Consider the following 23,809-nt stretch of genomic DNA (forward strand, 5'->3'; position numbering starts at 1 on the left):
CATTTTAAATAATAAGATCAAAACAGGAAATATGGGTTGCCACGCAAGCTCATAACAGAGGCACCTAATCAAACTAAGGGTGTTAGGGAATGAATCCTGGAGGAAGTAATATCTAACCTGAACTCTTCAGGCTGTAGGGGAACTTGCCAGTTAAATGGGTAAAGGAGTAGACTTCTAGGCAGGGAAAATCACATATTTAAAGGTCTAGAGGCAACTCAAATCTAGTTCAAAAGAATAGAAGAACCTCCCGTGTGTGTGTGTGTGTGTGTGTGCAGGAAAATTTTTAAAATGAACCTGAACTTAGGTAGTCAGGGGACATATTGCAAAGGGCTTTGTAAATCATGTTAGGAATTCGGGATTTGTGCTAAGAGTAATGAGGAGGTATCAGTAGGTTTTAAGTGGGGAAGAATTGTATGTGTATAGTATTGTGCTTTGCTTTCTGATGGCTCTTGGGGCATTTTTCTAAAAATGATGAATTTCTAACCTTAATGATTACATTGTGTTTAGCATAAACTTTATCATGGACTATGTACCTGAAAATAACTTGCTGGATTAACTGGCATTTTTCATTCCTTTGTAAAACACACAGACAAATATTTAGGGCAAATGTAGTTATCAGCTTACATCCTCCTGAGTGTCTGCCTATGTTTACTCCTATCATTTGGTTGTGCCTGTGCCAAAAGTCAGTTATATTTTTCACAAACTTTTTCTTTTCTTTTTTTTTTGCCAGTTATATGTGTGATAAGGAATATATACAATATGGATTTGAGAGAAGTAAATTTTCCTATTAAAACTAAGTTTAAGCCAGGTGTGGTGGCTCACGCCTGTAATCCCAGCATTTTTGGAGGCTGAGGCGGGCCATCACCTGAGGTCAGGAGTTCAAGACCAGTCTGGCCAACATGGTGAAACCCTGTCTCTACTAAAAATACAAAAATTATCCAGGCGTGGTGGCATGCACCAGTAATCCCAGCTACTCGGGAGGCTGAGGCAGGAGAATCGCTTGAACCCGGGAGGTGGAGGTTGCAGTGAGCCAAGACTGTTCCATTGCACTCTAGCCTGGAAGACAAGAGCGAGACTCTGTTTCAAAATATAAAATAAAAAAAATAAAATCTAAGTTTAATACTAAGTATATGAGAAAATTCTACAAGCTTGGGAAAAAAATTGAACATAGAATGACTTGGCACTCTAATTGTGTGGCAAGGGTCTTTGAGAACTTCCACTTAAACTAAACCTGCAAATCATAGTGGTATATCATAATTGTGGTTTATGACTTCAAACTCTAGGATGTGGTTGAAATTCTTGGCCCTACATCAAAAGATTTGTGAACAAATACATATTTATTTATTCTAGGGTAAAATATGTGGCTTAAGATATATTTAGGATGTATTGACTTTGGTCTCTTGATGAACTTTTTTCATTTGCCAAGTACTATCCCCAGTTGAATCGGATAATATGGCTTTTTTTATATTGCACAGAAATTAAGCATAAACTACACGAATAATGAAGCACTTGAAAACTATTTAAATACTCTTGATTGACAACACTTATCTCTTGAAACAGTCCATAGTATTGAAAGATTTGAGGTCCACCCTCTACTGGGGTCCATGACCCAGTGGCTTTGCCTCCAGAAGGTCTGCTTCTACTATATTAAAAATAACTTGGCTACCCCAAGGCAGGATGACAGAAATCCTGGCAGCATTCCTTTCCTTCTGATCCACCAGTCAGGTTTTTGGAGCCATTTCCATTTTCTCCGTTCTTCTCTCCAGGAGCAGAGGTAACTTGGAAGAGATTGCCATAAAAACAGCTTGATGAGACTAATGGAAACTTGCTGCCTTCAGCGCTGGAGCCCCCTCCCCCAATGGCTCCTGCCTCACACAGACCAGGGAAAGAAAGTCCTGATGGAAGAATGATGTTTAGTGTGAGGGGCCTCACTTTAGTATCTATTTTCCCCAAAATTATGTGGTTCACATACCTTATTTTTGTTTTAAGATCACTAAAAAAGCAATATAAACTCATAGCAGAAGTCTCAAACGGTGCAGAAAGGTAAAGTCACACACTGTAAATGTAGCCTCTGGCAAGACACGGAGCCTCTCTGATCTCCAGTGTTTCCATTTGCTAAATAGGATAATGAGAGCTAATTTGTAGAGATGCTCTGAAGATATAATGAGATAATAGATGCAAAATACCTACTGTTATTTTATTTATGGTTATTGGGTCAGTCCATTTGCATTGCAGTAAACTTTGGGTGACATAAAGAAAAGCAGTTTACTTTGGGTCAGTTCTGTTGGCTGTACAACGCAAGTGTGGTGCTGGCACCCGCTCTGGTGAGACCTTAGAAAGCTTACAATCATGGTGGATGGTGAAAGGGAGCCAGCGTGTCACATGATAGGAGAGGGAGCAAGCGAGAGAGAGAAGGGAGTTGCCACACTTTTAAACAACCAGATCTCTTGTGAGCTCAGAGCAAGAACTCAGTCATTACCATGAGGAGGGCACCAAGCCATTCCTGAGGGATTCTCCTCTGTGAACCAAAGACCTCCCACTAGGCCCCACCTCCAACACTGGAGGTCACATTTCAATATGAGATTTGGAAGGGACAAAACATCTAAACCATTAGTTATATATACACTATTTTCATTTGCTTAACCAAAAAATACTTTTCCAGTACTGAGAAGTTTGTTGTTTTCCAGCATATTGAAAACACTGGGAGGGGCAAGGTAAGAATGATGAGGGTGGAAAAGGACAATGAACTACGATGGTAAATGGGGTGATGTCACAGCAGGTGACATTTATATTGCACTGTGAGATGTCCCACAGGTACTCAAATACAAAGAGACCACAACTGAACAAGCCAGGGCTCATTACTCCAGGCCAGTTAATGTTGATAAGGTCATAAGCAGCCACCTAAGATCTCAATTTGTCAATTTAGGTGCCACACTAGGCGTATGTCCTCCTCTTCCAATTAACCGTATCTGTTTATTGTAGTCTTGTATACTGTGTCTCCTACTCTTTTCCTTTTCAGTTTCAATGACCTTTGGCATCTCCTGCGGGTTTTGGCAAACACCTCTAAACTGGCATCTTCTCTTCCAATTTATCCCCCTTTCATCCATCTGCCATACTGAGAGCAAAGTGATTCTTCTAAAATGCACAACTGGTAGCAAGTTTCTTCCCTGATTAATTTCTTTCATTATCATCTACAGTGTAAATTTCAATTTCTGTATACAGCATCTAAGTTTATTACAGAAGTTAACAAATACTTGAGCACACAGTAAGTACTATAGAAATGCTTGTTATTATTATTATTTTTAATGACCTGGTCTCCACTCTCTTCTTCAATCTAAAACACTGTCATTCCTTCATTAGAATAATTGCTCACACTTTTCCAAGCCCACTGTGCTTACACATATGTGGGCTTCACACACACACACACACACACACACACACATACACACACACACTTCCACGTTCCTGATTTCTCCTGTGGGGAAGTCTTACTCTTTTTTACATTCTACCTCTCCTGGTGTTTCATCGCCCCTACATACACAAGATATTTTCTTCCAATTCTGAGACCTCTGGACTTGTAATGCTTTTGTTTGTAGCCACCACATTGGGTTCTAATTTGTTTCTGTGTTCCTCTCCCCTAATAGATGGTGAGCTCCTGGAATGCAGGGATTGTATTTTACTTATTCCAAGCACCTGAAGAAATGCTGGCACATGGTAAGCAACTAGTATGTAGTAAGATTTTTTTTTTTTAACAAATGAAAAGGATAGGCTAGAATTAGACAAAATGTAATTAAGAATATTTTATGATATGGAAAGAAATTCCCACTAGGGCAGAGAAAAGAAGTTTAATCAAAATCTGGCGCGCTGCCGTTTAACTTCTAGCTAAGCAATGATGGCGGTGATGCAGCAAAGCCTATTTGGCTGAGATCCTGGCTTTTTGATCCGTTGGTGCCACCCACGTTATGTGCTGGATGGGGGTAATCAATATACCACCTTCTCGGCCGGGCGCGGTGGCTCACGCTTGTAATCCCAGCACTTGGGAGGCCGAGGCAGGCGGATCACGAGGTCAGGAGATTGAGACCACGGTGAAACCCCGTCTCTACCAAAAAAATACAAAAAATTAGCCAGGCGTGGTGGCGGACGCCTGTAGTCCCAGCTACTTGGAGAGGCTGAGGCAGGAGAATGGCGTGAACCCGGGAGGCGAAGCTTGCAGTGAGCCGAGATTGTGCCACTGCACTCCAGCCTGGGCGACAGACCGAGACTCCGTCTCAAAAAAAAAAAAAAAAAAAAAAAATATACCACCTTCTCTGCTACTTTGGGCTCAGGTGGAGGGAATTTTATTCCACTCTCTGCAAATCTTCCCGGTGCCTCAGTGGGAAGCGGAGGCTGTGAGCGTCTACTAGCTCCCAGAAGGCCTCCCCTTTCTCTTTCCCCTAGGGCCCTCCACCCGGGCTGCAGCCCCAGCATCCGCGTCCTCTCGGAGCAGCCTGACCCCAGGTGGCTGCGGGGCGCGGGACCGCGGGGCCCGGCTCGCCCCTCCCCGCGCGTCACATGCGCGAGGATGCGAACTCCCCTTCCCTCCTCCTCCGCCCCCTCCGCCTCTCGGGTCTCTTCTTCCTCCCGGTGAGGGAGTGCTTGGCAGATTGCGCGAGGGGGAGCGAGCGAGCGGGCGCTGCCGGGAGCCCGCAGCCCTGGCGCCCGCCGCCGCCCGGAGCCCCGCAATATGCCGCCGCGGCCCTTTGGCTCTCGGCCATGGCGAGGCTCTGCCGGCGTGTCCCTTGTACCCTGCTTCTCGGCCTGGCCGCGGTGCTGCTGAAGGCGCGGCTGGTCCCCGCGGCCGCCAGAGCGGAACTCAGCCGCTCCGACCTCAGCCTCATCCAACAGCAGCAGCAGCAGCAGCAGCAGCAACAACAACAGCAAAAGCAGCTGGAGGAGGCTGAGGAGGAGAGGCCAGAGGTGCCTGGGGCAACCTCCACCTTGACGGTTCCAGGTAGGTCCTGGCTGCCCAGCTCGGTCTTTCAGTCTCGGCCGGCGATCTCTTAGGGCCTCGCCGTCTTCCTCGCCCCTTCCCTAGCCATTCCCATCCTCGTTCGTTGCTGTCACCATCCCTCCCGATCTCTCTCCCCAGACTGGCTGCCCAGCCTTTGGTCCCTTGATCTGGTGTCGGGAATCTGCCCTTCGGGTAACGAGCTTTCTGGGCAGCCCAGAGCACTGCGGCGGGTTGGAGAGGGGTCGGGAAGGCTGGGAGTGGGTGACTGCCTGGGTTGATGATCTTTTTCTTTTCCCTCCCTTCTTCCTGAATTCTACCTTCCGCCCTGGGAATGACTGTACACACACACACACACACACACACACACACACACACACCCCGTTCTTAAATCCCTTAAGCATTTTGTTCTCTATTCTTTTCTCTCCTAGAGACTGAGAAATCTTGCCATGGACACCCACACACCCCTTTTCACCATTTCTCCATGCCTGCTATATTTAAATTTAGCCACGAAGAGAGAAATCTTTTTTATTATTTATTTCTCTTTCTCCTTACCCCAGGAAGGGTTTAAGGGTTCATCTTATTGCAAAGAATGCATTTAGTACAATAAGATGAAGCAAAACAAAATAGGAGTTTGTAATTGAAGGAAAGGGAAAAGGAGAGGGGGACACATAAGGTGAAGTCTGGAGTGGTATTAGTACAGCAAAAGCCTATCCCTGGAGAGGGAAATCTCCTTACTTGTTAGTAGAACTTAAATGGGGCAGATTCTTGACACTGTTCAATGAAAGTGTAGAAATATGGCTGTAGTATAGGTCGCTATAACAGTTCCGCAGTTCCTCCCTCTTTCCCCCCATTAAAGCTCCATCGGTAAGCAAATAGCTGGATTATCCATGTATATTGCATCTTCCTACCCCGCAACCCACTTCGCTTCCTGGCTGTAGATTCTGTCTGCTATTTGGAAAGAAAAAAAGCCTCCAATTTTCTGGCACGAGGGCTTAGGTTTTGTGAAACCAAAGTGAATTTTATTATGACGTTTGTTTTTGTTTTAAAATCCTGCCTTGTAACACTATATGAGTGCTGAAAATCAGATTTTAAAGAGTGGAATCAGCATCACATTTTGTATTGCTTGCTCATCATCAAAAAGCAGTACACAGGCATGCCAGCTGCGATTCATGACACAGCCAGGATGATTTAATTTATCAGAGTGCTCTGAGCATAGGATGAAATCACCAGAGTGTTCAGGAAAGCATGTGTTTCTGACACCCCCTTAAACCAATTAATAACACTCAAGTGTGGCTAAAAGTCTTGAAAGGTATACAGTGTATGGTAGTTTTCCTACCCAGCTTTTAATAACTGAAAGTGATAATATGGTTTGGGTGAGGCTGCTGTTAGACATACTGTTCGCTAAAGTTAAGGAAATTGGATATATCAGATTGATTGGCCTCATTAATAGAGATATTTCATAAATTCACTATGAAGCAGAAGTCTGGGAGAGTGTTGGTGGGTTTTATGGTTTGCAGTATATTTTATTTCAACGTACCTTTCAGGAATATTAAATGAGTTTTGACTACTATAATATATATATGTTGTGATTAGGGTTATGAATAACTGCAATAATATGAAACCTGAATCCATCATGCAAATTAAAATGTTTGCTCTCTGATATTTGTGAGGGAATATTCTGAAAAAGATGATTGTCTGGGAAATTAGCAGTTTTTGTTTTATTTACCTATTAGATTGAGATAAAGGAACCACAGTCTTCAATAGATCAAACTAGAACCTGAAAAGTAACCTATGATGATTCTTCTTCCTCAAAAACTCTAATTACCCAAGCCAGTGGCAAACAAGGGAGTAATTCAATTGACTGCTGTTTTAGTTATTGGAATATTGAGTCTTATAATGCAACACAGCTTATAGACAAATGAAGTTAAAATATTCCTTTGAATGCATTGTGATCTCTCCATTGAACTGGTCTTCCTGTTTCAACCTTTGTTTCCCTACTGCCTGTTCTCACACAGCTAGGGATCTTTTAAAAAAAAACATTAAATAGGATCATTTCTGCTCACACTCCTCCAATGGCTTCCCGTCTCTCTCATACTAGATGCCCAGATTGTGAAAATGGCCTACCAAGGTCTAGATCCTTTGTATCCTCCTTTTCCTCCAGTCTCCTTTAGCCCTTACCCTAACTCGCTCCACTTTAGCCACACTAGCTCTATTTTCTTTAGCTTGCAAGTGGACCCAAGTGTTTGGCCTTTGCACTTGCCATTTTCTCTGCCTGGAATTCTGGAACTTCACATTTTTCAGGTTTGCTCAAGTGTCTCAGTAACTGACAGACCTTTTCCTGGCCAGGTGTTTAAAATAGTAATCTGCACATCCTTTTTGCTCTTACCCAGATTAATTCTCCTCCATGGTACTCATTATTCTCAGCTGTTCTAATAAGCCTGTTTTTCCCTTGATAGAACATAAGCTCCGTGAAAGCATGGATTTTGTTTTGTTCATTGCTATATTTCTAGTATCTTGAAGAGCACCTGGTTGGTACCCATAGACATTCAACCATTTGTTAAATGGATAGATGGATGGATGGATGGATGGATGAATGAATTCACTTTCTCAGCATTTGTTCTTCTTCATTGGAGAAATTCTCCACTGGAGTTTAGCAGGGGACTTATAAAAATAAATGTTATCTAGGAAAATTTGTAAGTAGAAGTTATAAAGTATGTAAATTTTGGATCTTTAATTTTAGTTAATTTCAGTGTTTATCTTATGCTGACTACAGAAAACTGATTGATAGCTGTACTTGGGCCTACTTATTAGGTTCTGTCAAGAATTTTGGGGTTTTTTTTGAGACAGGGTTGAGTGCATTGGCGTGATCATGGCTCAACTCAGTCTCAACCTCCTGGGCACAGCCTCCTGAATAGCTGAACTACAGGTGCATGCCACTGCGCCCAGCTAATTTTTAATATTTTTATTTTTTGTAGAGATAGGGTCTTGCTTTGTTGCCCAGGCTAGCCCCAGACTCTGGAACTCTGGGCTCAAGCAATCCTCCCACCTCAGCCTCCCAAAATGTTGGGTTTACAAGCATGAACCGTAATGTAATTCTTTACCTGAGTATACTTAATCTTCTTATGACCTAGGAGGATTTTAACATATATACCTTTAAATAGCTGTGATTGAGCTTGTGTTCATTCTTTACCACTGTATGATGCTTCTGATTCTTTGGATGTACTATACGAAAAACTGTAGGACTTTTCTCAGGCAAAATTTAGAAAACAAATATGACATATTCAATGACTGATATATGACTAAGCCTTATCAGTCCATAGTAGAGAAACTCACCATTGCCCTTGCTTAGTATTCTCTGGATTTTATTATTCTAAAAATTTATGTCTCTTTGTATTGCTGGGAAACAAGAAAGCAAGATTAAAAAAAAACTTGAATGTGAAAATTTTTTAAAAATCAGATTTAAAAAAGTACATTTCCATTTTCTCATTAACTTATAAAAACACCATCTTCAGAGAGCAGTGAAAATAAAGACTAAGGTTGGTATCCATCAAATCAATTGTTTTCTCCAGTGTATACAACAGCTCTTATTTCTCCATCTGTACCAGTATTTGTTAGAAATAAATATTTGAGGGTCCTGAGAAGAATTAATCTGGGGGCTAGTGGTAGTTGGGACAACCATATTATATTCATTCTGATGGCCCATTAGATGGGAGGCTTGCTGGGGTTGGGGGAGAGAGGAGCTGAGGAAAAATAATGAGCTCCATTTAAAATTCTCCATGTGAAGCAGAGGCACAGGGGATCTCCAGGGATCATAGAAATGTCTTTTCAGTACAGAGAAAGCTTCTTGAGAGGCATATTTTCATGGTGTGAAAATTTTTGATTGCATATTTCAGTGATATCTATTTTTAAACTTTTTATTTTACAAGATGTTAAATATATAGAAAGTAAACAGGATAGTGTAATAAAAGCCTATACCTGTCACCCAGCTTTAACAATGGTCAAAATTCTGCCATTGTTTTTTCACCCATAATTCTCCCTGTTTCCACTACATGGGATTTGTTTTTAATTTTTAATTTTTATGGGAACATAGTAGGTGTGTATATTTATGGGCTACATGAGATATTTTGATACAGGCATAAAATGTATAATTATCACATCAGGGTAAACATTTATCATTTGTGTTACAAACATTCCAGTTATACTTTCAGTTATGTTAAAATGTACAATAAGTTATTGTTTACTATATTTACCCTGTTGTGCTATCAAGTAGTAGATCTTATTCGTTCTACCTGACTATATTTTTATACTCATTAACCATCCCCACTTCTTCCCCACTCCCAATACCCTTCCCAGACTCTGGTAACCATCATTCTAATCTCTATCTCCATGAGTTTAATGGTTTTACATTTTAGTTCCCACAAATGAGTGAGAATATGCAAAGTCTGTCTGTGCCTGGCTTATTTTACTTAATGTCCTCCTGCTCCATTTATATTGCTGCAAATGAGAGGATCTGATCCTTGTTAATGGTTGAATAGTACTTCATTGTACATATGTATCACATTTGCTTTATCCACTATCTGTTAATGGACACTTAGGTTGCTTCCAAATCTTGGCGATTGTGAATAGTGCTGCAATAAACATGGCAGTACAGATATCCCTTCAATATACTGATCTGCTTTCTTTTGGGTATATACCTAACAGCTGTATTGCTGGGTCATATGGTACCTCTATTTTTAGTTTTTTGAGGAACCTCCTACTGTTCTCCATAGTGGTTGTACTAATTTACATTCCCACCAGCAGTGTACAAGGGTTTCTTTTTCTCCACATCCTCATCATCATTTCTTATTGCCTGTCTTTGGATAAAAGCCATTTTAACTGGGAGGAGATGAGATCTCACTGTAGTTTTGATTTGCATTTCTCTGATGATCAGTGATGTTGAGCACCTTTTCATATACCTGTTTGCCATTTGTATGTTTTCTTTTGAGAAATGTCTATGCAGATCTTTTGCCTACTTTTAAATAGGATTATTGGATTTTTTGCCTATTGAGTTGTTTGAGTTCCTTATATATTCTGGTTATGAATCCCTTGTCAGATGGATAGTTGGCAGATACTTTCTCCCATTCTATGGGTTATCTCTTCACTTTGTTGATTGTTTCCTTGGCTCTGCAGATGCTTTTGATGTGATCCCATTTATCCATTTTTGCTTTGGTTGCCTGTGCTTATAGGGTATTACTCAATAAATCTTTGTGCAGACCAATGTCCTGGAAAATTTCCCCAGTGTTTTTTTGTGGTAGTTTCATAGTTTGAGGTCTTAGATTTAAATCTTTAATCCATTTTGATTTGATTTTTGTATATGGTGAGGGATAGAGATCTAGTTTTATTCTTCTGCATAAGGATATCCAGTTTTCCCAGCACTATTTATTGAATAGACTGTCCTTTCCCTAATGTATGTTCTTGGCAACTTGGTTGAAAATGAGTTCACTGTAGATGAATAGATTTATTTTTGGGTTCTCTGTTCTGTTCCATTGGTCTCTTTGTCTGTTTTTATGCCAGTTACAATGCTGTTTTGGTTACTATGGCTCCGCAGTATAATTTCAAGTTAGGTAATTTGATTTCTCCAATTTTGTATTTTTTTTTAGCTGAGGATGGCTTTGGCTATTTGGAGCCTTTTGTGGTTCCATGTAAATTTTAGGTTACTTTTTTCTATTTCTGTGAAGTATGCCATTGGTATTTTGATAGAGTCCATTGAATCTGTAAACTGCTTCTGGTAGTATGGACTGGGTTTTTTTTTTCTTAATAGGTCCTTTTAGAGGTAAAATGTACATATGTGAAATGTACATATTTTAGTGTACACTCTTGACAAATAGATATGCCCATGTAAACATCACCCTATTGAGATATAGATGTTTATATCACCTTAGAAAGTTTCTTCATATCCCCTTCCCAGGCAATTCCTGTCCCTCACCTGGAGACATCTGATGTGTTGATTTCATTTTCATCATAGATTAATTTTGCATTTTATAGAACTTCACAAAATGGAATCTACAGCGTGTGTCCAGCTTCTTCAGCTTAGTATAATTCCCACAGATTTTATTCATTTTGTAGCACATTTAGTAGTTTATTCCTTTTTATTGCTGAATAGTATTTCATTGTATGAATTACCACAGATTAGTTTATTGATTCTTCTGTTGAGGGGTATTTGGGTTGTTCCCAGTTTTAGCTGTTCTAAATGAAGCTGCTATATTCTTATACAAATCTTTGTGTGAATATGTTTTCATATCTGTTGGATAAATGCCTAGGAGTGGAATTGCTTGGCCAACTGATACACTTTTGCAGTAAAAAATGTTTTTGTTCTCCAATATTCTATGTAGCAGGAACTTACCTCTCTTAAGATGATTACTTTAAAAATAATGAAATTTAATGTATAGTATTACTGTATACTTTTTCTTAAAATAATTTAAACTTCTTTTTAACTTTTTTTTTCATACGGATTCTTGCTCTGTTGCCCAGGCTGGAGTGTAGTGGCACAATCTCAGCACACTGCAACCTCCGCCTCCCAGGCTCAAGTGATTCTCCTCCCTTAACCTCCTGAGTAGCTTGGATTACAAGTGCCTGCCACCATGCCTGGCTAAGTTTTGTATTTTTTTTAGTAGAGACGGGGTTTCACCATGTTGAACAAGCTGTTCTCGAACTCCTGACCTCAGGTGATCTGCCCACCTCAGCCTCCCAAAATGCTAGGATTACAGATGTGAGCTACCGCACCTGGCTAACTTTATTTTTTAATTGTATGTATTATATTATAACAACATGATATTTTAATAGGCTTATACGTAGTGAAATAGTTAACTATAGTCAAGCAAATTAACATATCCACCCTCTCACGTAGTTACCTTTTTTGGTGTGGTAACAACACCAAAACCTACTCTCACCAAATTTCCAGTATACAGTACAATATTCTAACTATAGTCCTCATGCTGTACCTCAGGTCTTTAGACTTACTCATCTTACATATCTGCTACTTTGTACTTTTTGTCCTACATCCCACCATTTTCTCTTGCCCTTGGTAGCCACTTAAATCTCCCATCCATGAAAGCACTTATTTACTTACTTTTTTCTGTTCCAGGAATTTGAAAAATCAATAGGAAAAGTGGGATTCGAAATTAACCAAGTAATCATGCCTCAAAGGCCATATTCCCAGATGGGGTAATTATGATTTCTTTCCAGGATTTTAATAACCAAAAGGAGTTATTTCTTGGTGTTGATAACAGGTTGAAAAACATATGCCATTATGTTGAATTTGAGTCCAGTTTGTTTTAGTAGCAGTTTTATAGTGTTCTTAATGTGAGTAAGTAGAAACTGTACCAATTATTTTTCTGAAACAAAGCTCTTCCCCCAAGTATATAAATATTGAACTTGATTCTCTTTCAATGTTCTGTCTGACTAGGTTAGCTCTGGTATTGTTGTCATTCATTTACTTGGCTTAGTGTAATGTTTCTTAGTTTCCTTTTGTCCAAGTTGCCTTAGCTAGGAAATGGATACACTATTTTCCATTTGCTATTGGTAAAGTTTGCTTTGAAATACTTACCTAGAAGAGTCTAAAACCATGAAAGGTATGTGTGGTAGTGAAATGCAGTCCTGCATTATTGAACAACAAGGACATTTTCTGAGAAATGCATCATTAGGTGATTTTGTCATTCTGTGAACATCATAGAGTGTACTTACACAAGCCTAAGTGGTACAGCCGACTACACACCTATTCTGTATAGTATAGTCTATCACTCCTAGGCAACAAATCTGTACGGCATGTGACTATACTGAATACTGTAGGCACTTGTAACACAATTTTAAGTACTTGTGTATCTAAACATAGAAAAGGCAAAGTAAAAATGGTATTATACTCTTATGGGACCACCATTGTCATATATGTGGCCTGTTGACCAAAACATTAATTGCTATATAACTGTGTGAGCCTAAGAAAACAGCTCTATTTGCTTTGAAGATTCTGTTTGGAGATGCCTCTTTAATTGGCGATTTGCATCAGCACAATTCACCTGTCCAAGACATATCAGATTCTGTGCCATTTAATTTTTTTTATTTTATGATTGTTCGTGTCACAATGACTAGGCTGTATTTTTACATACTTGTTAGTAATGTTTGTGAACATAAGGCCAGTTTATTTGGGCCTAAAATGAGTGAGTGATTCAGAGTGCCATTTCAGGTAGGGCAGCGAGTGTCAGGGAAATGGTAATCACTTTCCATCATTATTAATGTGTCAAATATGCCTCAGGGACCTAGTGAACTAGAACTGTAACATGCCTCAGTAATGTATTACTCTTCAAACCTTGAGTTAATAATGCCAAAGTTCTCCATATTAAGGTTCTATATCTTACACCAAAAGTAAGATTTAAAATTAATTTCATTTATATGTGACATTTCAATTTCGATTTAATATGCTTTTTTTTCCTCAAGCAGATTTCTATATCATAATAATTTAGGGAATAATTTAAAATTTAAGTAAATATTTGCCAGTATAATCACTTCTTGTTAGTTCAGTTTTGTTCCTGTTCAGTAAAGAAATATCATTTATAAATTGTATAATATATATGTGTATATATATATATATGTATACACACACAAGATCTCACTCTGTCCCCCAGGCTGGAGTGCAGTGGTGCAGTCTCAGCTCACTGCAACCTCCACCTCCTGGGTTCAAGCGATTCTCATGCCTCAGCCTCCCAAGTAGCTGGGATTACAGGCATTAGCCACTGTGCCCGGACAAATTATGTATTTTTAATTCACTTGTTAGCTCTGCTGAAATGTAGAACATTTACTCGGCTAAACCAACAGCAATTCGTATGCTAGCTGGGCTTTACGTGAGCAGTTGACCAGTCAACCAGTAGAAATGTTCAGCTTCAACTCATAGCTCATGCTGTGAGGACCCTGAGCTCCAAAGACATTACAAAATTCCATATCCTTTGTCCTTTCTAAAATAAAATAAAACCAGCGTTCATGCTTTTATTCCCACTGACCTATTCCTCTGCTTTTTAATAATAGGAACATGACACAAACAGAAACAGGATGGGTAGGTAGGTGATTTGTTTTTCCTAATGGATTAGCTATAACCAGGAGGTAGCGACAGCAGATGTCCTGTTGTTTGTGACCCATTCCACTCTTGCCTCGTTTCTTGTGTTTTGGGAAAGGGTAAAAATTAAGATGTCAAATTATGGCTCAGTATAATTAAATGAATTATGTTTCTTTAAAACTTGAAACATGCTGCTAATGTTCTTTGACATTTGCATGAGTAGGGTTTGTTTATAAATGTCTGGGTGACTGAAACAAGATTACCAGAAAAATATCCATTTACTGTAAGAATGAAATAGATGAAGAACATGCTTTTGTGTAAGGGGAAAAAATATCATCAGAATAATGGGCATAGTAGAATTTATTTAACTATTTAAGTAAAACGAACCATTCATGGATCAATGATAAGGGTGTGTCATGCAAGGGATTATGGTTAATTCAGTTTGTATACCTGAAGTTAAAAAACCCATTTACTTATTTATATTTAAATGAACTGGTACTTTCAAAAGTATTTGTATTTAAAGACAAATAACTTCTCTTCATAAAATAAGTACTTCCTGAAGTATATTTTTCAATATATTTGTGCTGTTTGATTCTGGAGGTTTAGCAGAAAAGCTATGACTTAATACTTCTAAAAATTTCACTTTCTTTATATTAATCAGATTTTGACTATAAACATTATTTTTATAGTATTGTATGAAACAACTAATCTGATCTAATGCTATTTACAATAAAGCAATGCCTAATATTGATTAAAATATGTAATAATTTTTTTAAAAAAAGTATTCCCTTCACAGGTTATACTAATATCTATGCTTTATATTAAACTTTCTTGGAATCGTAGGCTCTTAGAACTAGAATGAGGTAGAAATGACTTTCTCTTATGTTCTTTGCACTGGCAGTGTTTGAAAAGTGTAAGACACGAGCTAGAAACTCTTAAAAGACATTCTTTTAAGGTAGACACCCTTAAAAGAAATTTTTCATTTTTCATTCCAGTGTGGTAACACTGGAAGTTACAAAGTCTGATAAAACTGTTAGTTAAAGATAATTTGCTGATTTCCTTCATAGCAAGTTTGACAAAGGTTGAGCGTGTTCATAATCTAAAACTTTCACTACCAACTGCTTCAAGTTTGGGAATCAGAGGAGTCAAAAGAATGCGTATTTTAAAATTGCTTCTGCACCGTAGTATAATATTTCAAATAGGAGAGAAGCCTATGCACCAATAAAGCTTGGCAAATGTAGGATGTAAAGATGTTGGAAGTGAAGACTTTGGAGGCTCAAGAGAAGAGAGAGGGAGTCAGGTAAGTCAACAGTCTGTGGAGGAGGAAGGGCCTCCCAAGTGGTGAATCTTTTTTCCCCCATGTATATGTAAAGGACTCTCATTCCTTTATACTTTATTGATGCAGAACAGGCAAGCCCCAAAGTGGGGCTTAGCCTATGAAGGTTCTTGGCTTCGCCCAGGAAGGAATTCAGTGGTGAGTCAGTGGTAGAGTAGAAGACAGCAGCTTGATTAAACCATCAGTGTTACAGCTCCTATGGTGTTATAACTTCGTGACTGCTCCTGCAGCACAAGGCTACCTAGGTAGAGAGTAGCAGCTCTGGGCAGTTTTGCAGTCATATTTATACTTACTTTTAACTACATATACATTAAAGGATGGTTTGTGCAGAGATTTCTAGGGAAGAGGTAGTAGCTTTTGGGTTATTGGGTCTTTGCCATGGAAAGGGGCGATAACTCCGGGTCGTTGCCATGGCACACTGGTGGGCATGTCTTATGGAAAGCTGCTTCTGCCATGCATGTTCTAGCTAGTCCTCTGTTTGGTCTGGTGTCTGAGTCCTGCCTCCTACCTCATGGCAACGCAGAGGTTCTAGGGAGCCAATAGAAGGGTGTAGGGCGTTCCTGGGAACCCTGAAATTAATTAGACAATCTGCAATTATCTAATGTTCAATGTGCTTTGAGATTTTCAAAGGCATCTCTGACCCCTGAAAGGGGTCAGAAAACCTACCATGGTTAATTAAGCCTTTGTAAGTGGACTCAGTAAGAGAACAAAGGTAACATTGAGACTCAAATAACATTTAGACTAAAAAAACATTGTGTTTTCTTAACATGTGAAGGTTTTTTGTTGTTGTTATTGTGCAGATATGATGGGTAAAATTAGCAAGCATGACAGCCATATAACCAATCCAACCAGAAGGCTCTAAACCCTTAAAAGATGTGATTGCTTAGAATGCACATATCTCAGTCACTTCTTTCAGCAGTAGTTTCTCTATTCTGTTGGTGGAATGGCTGCCAATATGTAATAAATATCTTCTGATAAATCGCATGACTTGGAATTGATTCATATCTAGGTTTTGTTATATAATAAACAGGTGGGATACCTTATACCTGAAAAAACCCTTTATTCAGAATTCGTTGGCAGTAAATCCAGAAACTCTCTGCATTTTGGCTCATGGCTCTTCCACTGAAAGATAGTCACTGAGATTGAGTTAATCTTAATATGGGCTCTGATGATTTTACAGTCATCTAATCCTTCCAGGCCTGATTATAAACCTCAATCAGTTTTAGCAGATGAGGGCTTACCCTGGTTGTTAGTAATTCCCAAAGAAGGCATTTATAAAAACCTAAACCTTTTCCTCTCTCCTGAGGTAAGTATTAATCTTTGGTCTCTAAGCTGTTTTGGGGTCAAAATAGTAATTTCAGTCTAGAGTGATTTAAATCTGTAATTTAACTTGCTATTTTTATCACCAATGCTGTTCCAGGCTTTTAGAATTAATATCATCTCTAAATTCAGTGAAACCCATATTTTTCTTTTTTTGATTCACACTTCTCATGATATCATTAATAACTGATTACATTGGAAATGCAAGAGACTATGAAGAGTGAATGGCAGAGAGAATTTCTGTACTTTGAGCACTAGCTGTATCTTACAGAATTTATCTTTCACTTGGAAATCCAAAAGGAGAAATTTGTATCTCAGCACATTCTGATGTTCCAAAGATAAATAATAGCATGTGTTGAGTTTGGAAAGCTGCAGCTTTAGAGAACAAGCTAGGGCATAGAAATGAAGGTGAAAAAGATATAGACCCCCCTGACAAATCCCAGTCCTGTTGTGGTGATTGTGCTTTCTGTTTATAAGGAGTGGCTTAAAGATCAGGACGCTATGCAGTGACTGTACATGGGCCCATCATGGCTCTAACAACCTTGGCCCAATATACTCCCCTTTCTTCTTTATCAATACTCCTTATCAATAGTACAGTAGAAAGTCTATAACTCAAATAATTTGTTCTCTAATAATTACATTATATTGAAAATTATATATTAATATTATAATCATAATATTTGAAACTAATATACAGGTCATTAAAATATCCTTACATTCCAAAACATGAAAGTAGAAACAAAATTTATTTTTCTGTTTAACATTCTGTGACTGTCTTCTCAGCCTCCTCTCCTGAAGTGGTCATATCCACTCCAGTTGCTTTAAATATTGTCTATATTCTAAGACTCCCCAGAGCTCACTCCTGAATATATCTACCAATTATTTTGATATCTTTATGTGGATATATCACAGGTATCGGAGTTTAATAATAAAACTAGACTTTTGATTTCCTACCATGCCAGCCAAAATAAATATTTCCTTCCTTATTGTTACTAAAAACCAATAAAGTGCTCCAGCAGCCAGTGAGTGAGAGTAGTTGGTGCTGTGCTTGATACCAGCTCTACACTCCTCTTCATCTATCAGCAAACTCCATTTAGGAGTCTACTGTCTAAATAGATTCCTCATCTGTTAATTTTTCCCCATCTTTACTGCCTCTCCTCTAGCTCAGGTTACTCTTAGCACTAGCTCATATTAGCACATCAACCGGCCTCCTTATGTCCATTCTTGATGCTCTGAAATCCAAACTCCACATTGAAGCCTTGGGGATCGTTCCCCACCCTGCCCTTCTATGCTGATTACTATACTGATTATTTTTAAGTACACATGAGTTACATTGAGAACCAAGTCAAAAATCGTAATGTGACCTGTAAGGCTTTGCATGATTCTCTACTGCAGTCTCAACTCCAGCTTCTTTCCCACTTCATCACTGCTCCAGTTCTCTGTACCTCGAGTGACAGGTTTTGTGCCTCAGTGCCTTAACACAGCTTGTTTCTCTGTTTTTAACACTACCCACATCCAACACAGGCAGTGCCCATCCCCCACCCCAATCACCTGGATAATTACATTCAAACTTCAGATATTAGCTTAAATACCACTTTTTTTAAAAAAAGGTTTTTCATTGACTTTCCTGTCTGAGCTACGTTCCTCTGTTGTGCCCTCCCAGAGGCACCTCCTACTTGTGAAAGGTCTGTCATTAATTGGTGGCTAGGCATCTGTTCCATATTTCCATATTTATCTTTTCCTTTAGTTTGGAAGCCAGATCAGGCCAGGTGCAATAATTGCTTTGCTTGGGGCTATATCCCTGTGTAAATATTTATTGAATGAATAAATGAAGGTCTCCATATAGATAATTATTTGGGTAATTGAATATGTTCTTTCATTCACATGCTTGAGCTGGCTTCTCCAGAGTATGTAAGAAAAGGATCTTATGTAGGGAAAAGGCTGTAGGACCTTAGGACTGAAGTGGTCAAAGTATGCAGGTTTTGGATGAAGAGCAATACCTGCTTTGAAAAGCAAAATTTGGCGTTTATGCAAATTTAACACATCATATGCCAGTTTATCCATGGGGTTTGTGAGAATATACAAGATTCCTACAAGACTGATTTTACTATTTTTTTTTCTTTTTGAACAAAATTCATTGAATGTCTATTTGCCAGATACCATGCATGGTGCCAAATATATAGAAATAAAATACATTGTCACTGCTTGCAGAGAACACTCAGTTGGGACATAGATAAAAAGACCACACATAATAATAGTGTGATAAGTATATTTGAGGTGTGTATAGGCTACTGTGGAGACAGGTTTGGGGGAAAGTAATTTGGCCTGAGTTTCCCAGAAGAAACCACACTTAAAGTGAGTCTCGAAATTATGTAGAAAGGAAGAAAAAGGAAATTATTTTAATTTTTGACTGAGATCTATTTTATCTTTCTGTGACAATAATAAAGTGGCAGACTTAAGCTCTGACATATTAACAATTATATTAAGTATCAGTGATCCAAATGCAGCACTTAAATTACAGATTGGAAGACTGGACAAAAACCAACCAACCAAAAGAAACATAACCCAACAATACGTTGTCTAAAGGAAACTACTTCAAATATCACGATATACTTAGGTTGAAAGTAAAAGGATGGAAAAAGATACACCATGTATATTAAGCCATTCTTGCACTGCTATAAGTACCTGAGACTTGGTAATTTTTAAGAAAGGAGGTTTAATTGGCTCATCGTTCTACAGGCTGTACAGGAAATATAGCAGCATCTGCTTCTGAGGAGGCCTCAGGGAGCTTCCAATCATAGTAGAAGGCAAAGAGGGAGCAGGCTCATCACATAGAGGAAGAAGGACTGAAAGAGAGTGAGTGGGAGGTGCCACTTTTAAGCGACCAGATCTTGTGAGTACTGACTATTGCAAGGACAGCACCAAGGGCATGGTGCTAAACCATTCATGAGAAATCTGCCCCCATGATCCAGTCACCTCCCACCAAACCCCATCTCCAACACTGAGGATTACATTTCAACAAGGATTACATTTGGGCAGGGACACACATCCAAACTTCATCAAGTAGTCTCTAGAATTTTACATTTTATTTCCTATTTTTAGGGCTTATCATTCCCTATTAGAAAATAAAAATAAATACAGCTTCTTCCATAGTGCCCACATTTCTTGAAGAAACCAGACTGGTAATGCATCTTCCTTTCTTTATTTTTTTATTTTTTTGAGACGCAGTCTCTCTCTGTCGCCCAGGCTGGAGTGCATGGCACGATCTCGGCTCACTGCAAGCTCCGCCTCCCGGGTTCACGCCATTCTTCTGCCTCAGCCTCTCCGAGTAGCTGGGACTACAGGCGCCCGCCACCACGCCTGGCTAATTTTTTTGTATTTTTAGTAGAGACGGGGTTTCACCGTGGTCTCCATCTCCTGACCTCATGATCCACCCGCCTCGACCTCCCAAAGTGCTGGGATTACAAGCGTGAGCCACCGTGCCCAGCCGCATCTTCCTTTCTTAAATAAGGAAACTGAATTCAGAATTCAAACATAGGCCCCATTTCTATCAATTTATTGGGATCTACTATGAGCTAGCAATTGGTACTTTTTGCCTTTACATTGATATATAATAGAAATACTTTCCCCTGCCACAAAAACAGTGGGAGTGCTACCATCTTGACCAGATTGTGCTGTTTTCTGAACATGTCAATCCTCAACACGAATACAACGCAGACCAGTTGTGTGTTGATGTCTCCTATAACCTCTCTTTCCCACCTGCACCAGCCTCCTGGCCATTTCCCCCAATGTATCATGAAACGACTTCTCTTCTTTCCCCTTCAGTGACCTCAAATTTCATTTCCACACCCCACCACAAGGCAGTGAGGGATTTAAAATATATTATGTTAATTATTGTGGTTGCAAGATCTAAATTGAGACTTTTAAAAAATGTAATTGCACATAGCAGTTGCCTGGGCTTCTGTTAAATTGGAAAGTTCATGAAAACTAATAAATATCAAGAATTTTAAATATTCATGAAATTTTCTTTTTTTCAGGTTAGCCTAGAGATGCACTCATAGCAAGAGGCCACTTAGCTGGAAATTACTGAAGCAGAAGAAAGGGCATCACATTTATTTTAAGCTATATGCATTGATGTATTTTGTGGATACAACTGAAGTTTGTTCTTATCACATAAAGCACCTGTCATGCAGTTTTTTCATTTTTCAAAATCCCTGAAATTCTGTAACTGTTCCAGGCTGGGGGAACTGAGACACTGAGACAGGTGGCTTAAGAGGAGAAGCATATGGGCTGACTATGGCTGTTCTCCCTCGGGCTCTAGCCCAGTGTTCTCAGGGTACTTGTGTGGTGTGTTGTCTTTTTGGGCTTTTAGAGACTAAGCGGGAGATTATGCCACTTGCATCACCATTCAGAGTGTGAATTGTGAAGAGGCAACGTATAAATCTGTTTAACGAAAGGTACTGTCTTAACGGAACAGATTTGCTTCCTCTTTAGACCTTATTTATTTCCACCATTTCTATACTCATCCAATTTGGAGGGCATGGAATCTTCGTTGATTCTGTCTTCTTCTTCTTTTTTAAGTGTCCAATGACAGTGTTTTTAGTATCTGTTCCTGCTGTTTGATTTTTATGGCCACTTTCCCTGTCTAGGCCCCAACACCGTCTGCTTGGATGATTACATCTGTTAGGGCTCCTCGTTTTTTCTTCCCTCTAACTCAAACCATACCCTTACTGCATGCATCTTGCTGAAACATTGTTGTCTTTCCTAAATTTTCATTTTATTGTCATTTAAATTTGAAGTTTCCATGAGGCTTCTATCTGCCTCCAATTGTTTATAATGAATACTTTGAAATATACTGAAACATTGGAATTGGGTAATGAATTTCCATATGCCCTCCACCAAGATACAACTGTTGTTAAAATTTCATATTTGCTTTATCTGTATTACTGTCTTTCCACACACACACACACACACACACACACACACACACACACACACACACACACAATATTGCAGAACCGACTGAAGCTTACTTATATACACCAGGAGTTTTCATCTCTAAAAGCTTCAGGATGCCTTTCTTAAGATCTGGTTAATTTTCAATGTACAAGTCATACTTTTTAAAAAACAAATGGTAATGGTAAAACAATTATTAAAAACTTTTAAATGAGTGATGTAAAAATGAGGGAAAAGTATAGAGTTTCAAGTAATGAATGAATAAATGAATCTTATAGACTGGTCTGTGGCAAAAAGAAGGTTTAATTTGGCCTATTTTATTTGTGCAAATACCATACTTTATTTATATTATATGTAAGTCCAAGTGTTGTATGAAGGTAACAATTTAGCTACATACTCTCTTCCAGGCTTTCCATTTATTTTGTTCTTTGGTCATTTCCTACCAACCTGGAGTCATTTTCCACTGGTCAACTCTGCTCTTTGGCTGTAACTTTTATGGTGAATGTATACAGCATTGGCTGTCTGCTACTTCTTCCCAACTTTATTCTGATTATACCACCATCATCCTTCCATATTTGATGATGGAAATATTAAGATGTAAAAACTGGGAGTTGTCATCTGCCACAGTCCCCACCCTGAGGAGAAAACCAGCCAGGCTATTAATGGAAGGGATGAAGCCAGTACACAGAAATGGAGTTCCTGGTTCCAGTCATTCCCAAGATCTGGATGGATAGTTAACTTCCCCTGGCCTGCTTATGTAACCCTTCCTTGTATTCCATGACTTAATAAAATTTTTTTTTTCTTTGGCTTCAGCAAATTCTGGTTAGATTTCCATAACTTTAAACTAAAAGTCTTAACTAACTCTATATATTATTTCTTACACTAAGCCCTAACTTCAAGCACATTTTAAATCTGTTGACACTTTTCTCTCATTGGCACTGCCCTACCTCTTTTATATTCCAAACTCCAGCAGAAACCAACTTAGCTGTGCTTTCTCCATGAGGCTTTTTGGTCCATGATTATCTTTATCTAACTGTATCACTTATAATCTCTATTTGGTGAGTCAATATTTGATAATATGTCATTTTAAATTAGTTTCTAATTGTTTCTGGTGTGTTTATCTTGTCTTTCTCTTGAGCTTATGAATTTCTTTAAGGCATAGGTACTGTATTCACCCATTTTATGTCCCAGAATGCCTTGTGCTCAGTAAGTGCTCTATAAAAGCATGTTGGTTCATAATATGTTATGAATATATATATATTAAGGGAAGTATCTGAGGAATTAAGTATCTTTTGTTGTTTATGTATTTGCTCCCAAAATGTTCAGGATAATTTAAACAATATTTACTTGACTTCTTATTATCTTCCTTTTTTTGCTAATTTTCCTAGAGTTTTATAATGTTTAATTATCTAAGTGCATTGCTATGCAACATAATCTCTCATTCTGCCTTTTTCTTTGTGCCCATAGTATGTCCCAACATATGTTTAAATGGGACTAATGGATAGTTGTCTGTCTCCTTGTGAGAGTAAGCTCCATGGACTGTATCTCTTTGTTCTTCTGCTGTATCCTCATGCCTCTCACAGTGCTAGACACATAATAGGTATTCCAACATTCTTTTTCATTAAAAAATATTTAAGATATATGAGTTTGGGGTAACTGCTGATGGTGTTAAAATGAATGGGAAGATGATGACTTGAGTAATACCGTAAGATGCTTTGAGTTGGAGAACTGTCAATCATATTAATACACTGAAGTACAATTCTTAAACCTGGGGTACTTTTTAGAGTCCCTTTCTTTCCCTCTTCTGTACTTTTGTTTCTTTCCATTTCTGCCTTTATTTTTGTCTCTTATTAGCACTGAGTTTTGTCACTTTTTGGGCCGTGATGATAACCTTATGCCTTCTCACTCCTGCTCACATTCTTTTTCTCACTTTTGTTTATTTGTTCACTTCACAGTACTAATTTAAATGTCCTTGGATTCTGTCTTCCCAACATGAATCCCTTTTTTTCTCCTCAAAATACTGCCCAAGGGCCTCTGACTTATAAAAACACATTTCTAAATCTATATTGCAGACAAGTACATTTAATTATTCACTCTTCAATAATTATCAAATGAAAGTTCTATT

General features: G+C 38.7%; 1 protein-coding gene across 1 annotated transcript in view; it reads left to right on the forward strand.

Annotated features, from left to right (window-relative positions):
- Window positions 1-4,371: 4,371 nt before the first annotated feature.
- FAM171B (family with sequence similarity 171 member B) overlaps window positions 4,372-23,809 on the forward strand; it is a 73,904-nt gene continuing 54,466 nt past the window's right edge. The window contains exon 1 of the mRNA XM_055289957.2: window positions 4,372-4,990. Within this exon, the coding sequence (XP_055145932.2) occupies window positions 4,552-4,990 (439 nt within the window). The 5' untranslated portion in view covers window positions 4,372-4,551. The remainder of the gene's footprint in view (window positions 4,991-23,809) is intronic.

This window comes from Symphalangus syndactylus, chromosome 8 (genome assembly GCF_028878055.3).
Source record: "Symphalangus syndactylus isolate Jambi chromosome 8, NHGRI_mSymSyn1-v2.1_pri, whole genome shotgun sequence".
Classification (NCBI taxonomy): Eukaryota; Metazoa; Chordata; class Mammalia; order Primates; family Hylobatidae; genus Symphalangus; species Symphalangus syndactylus.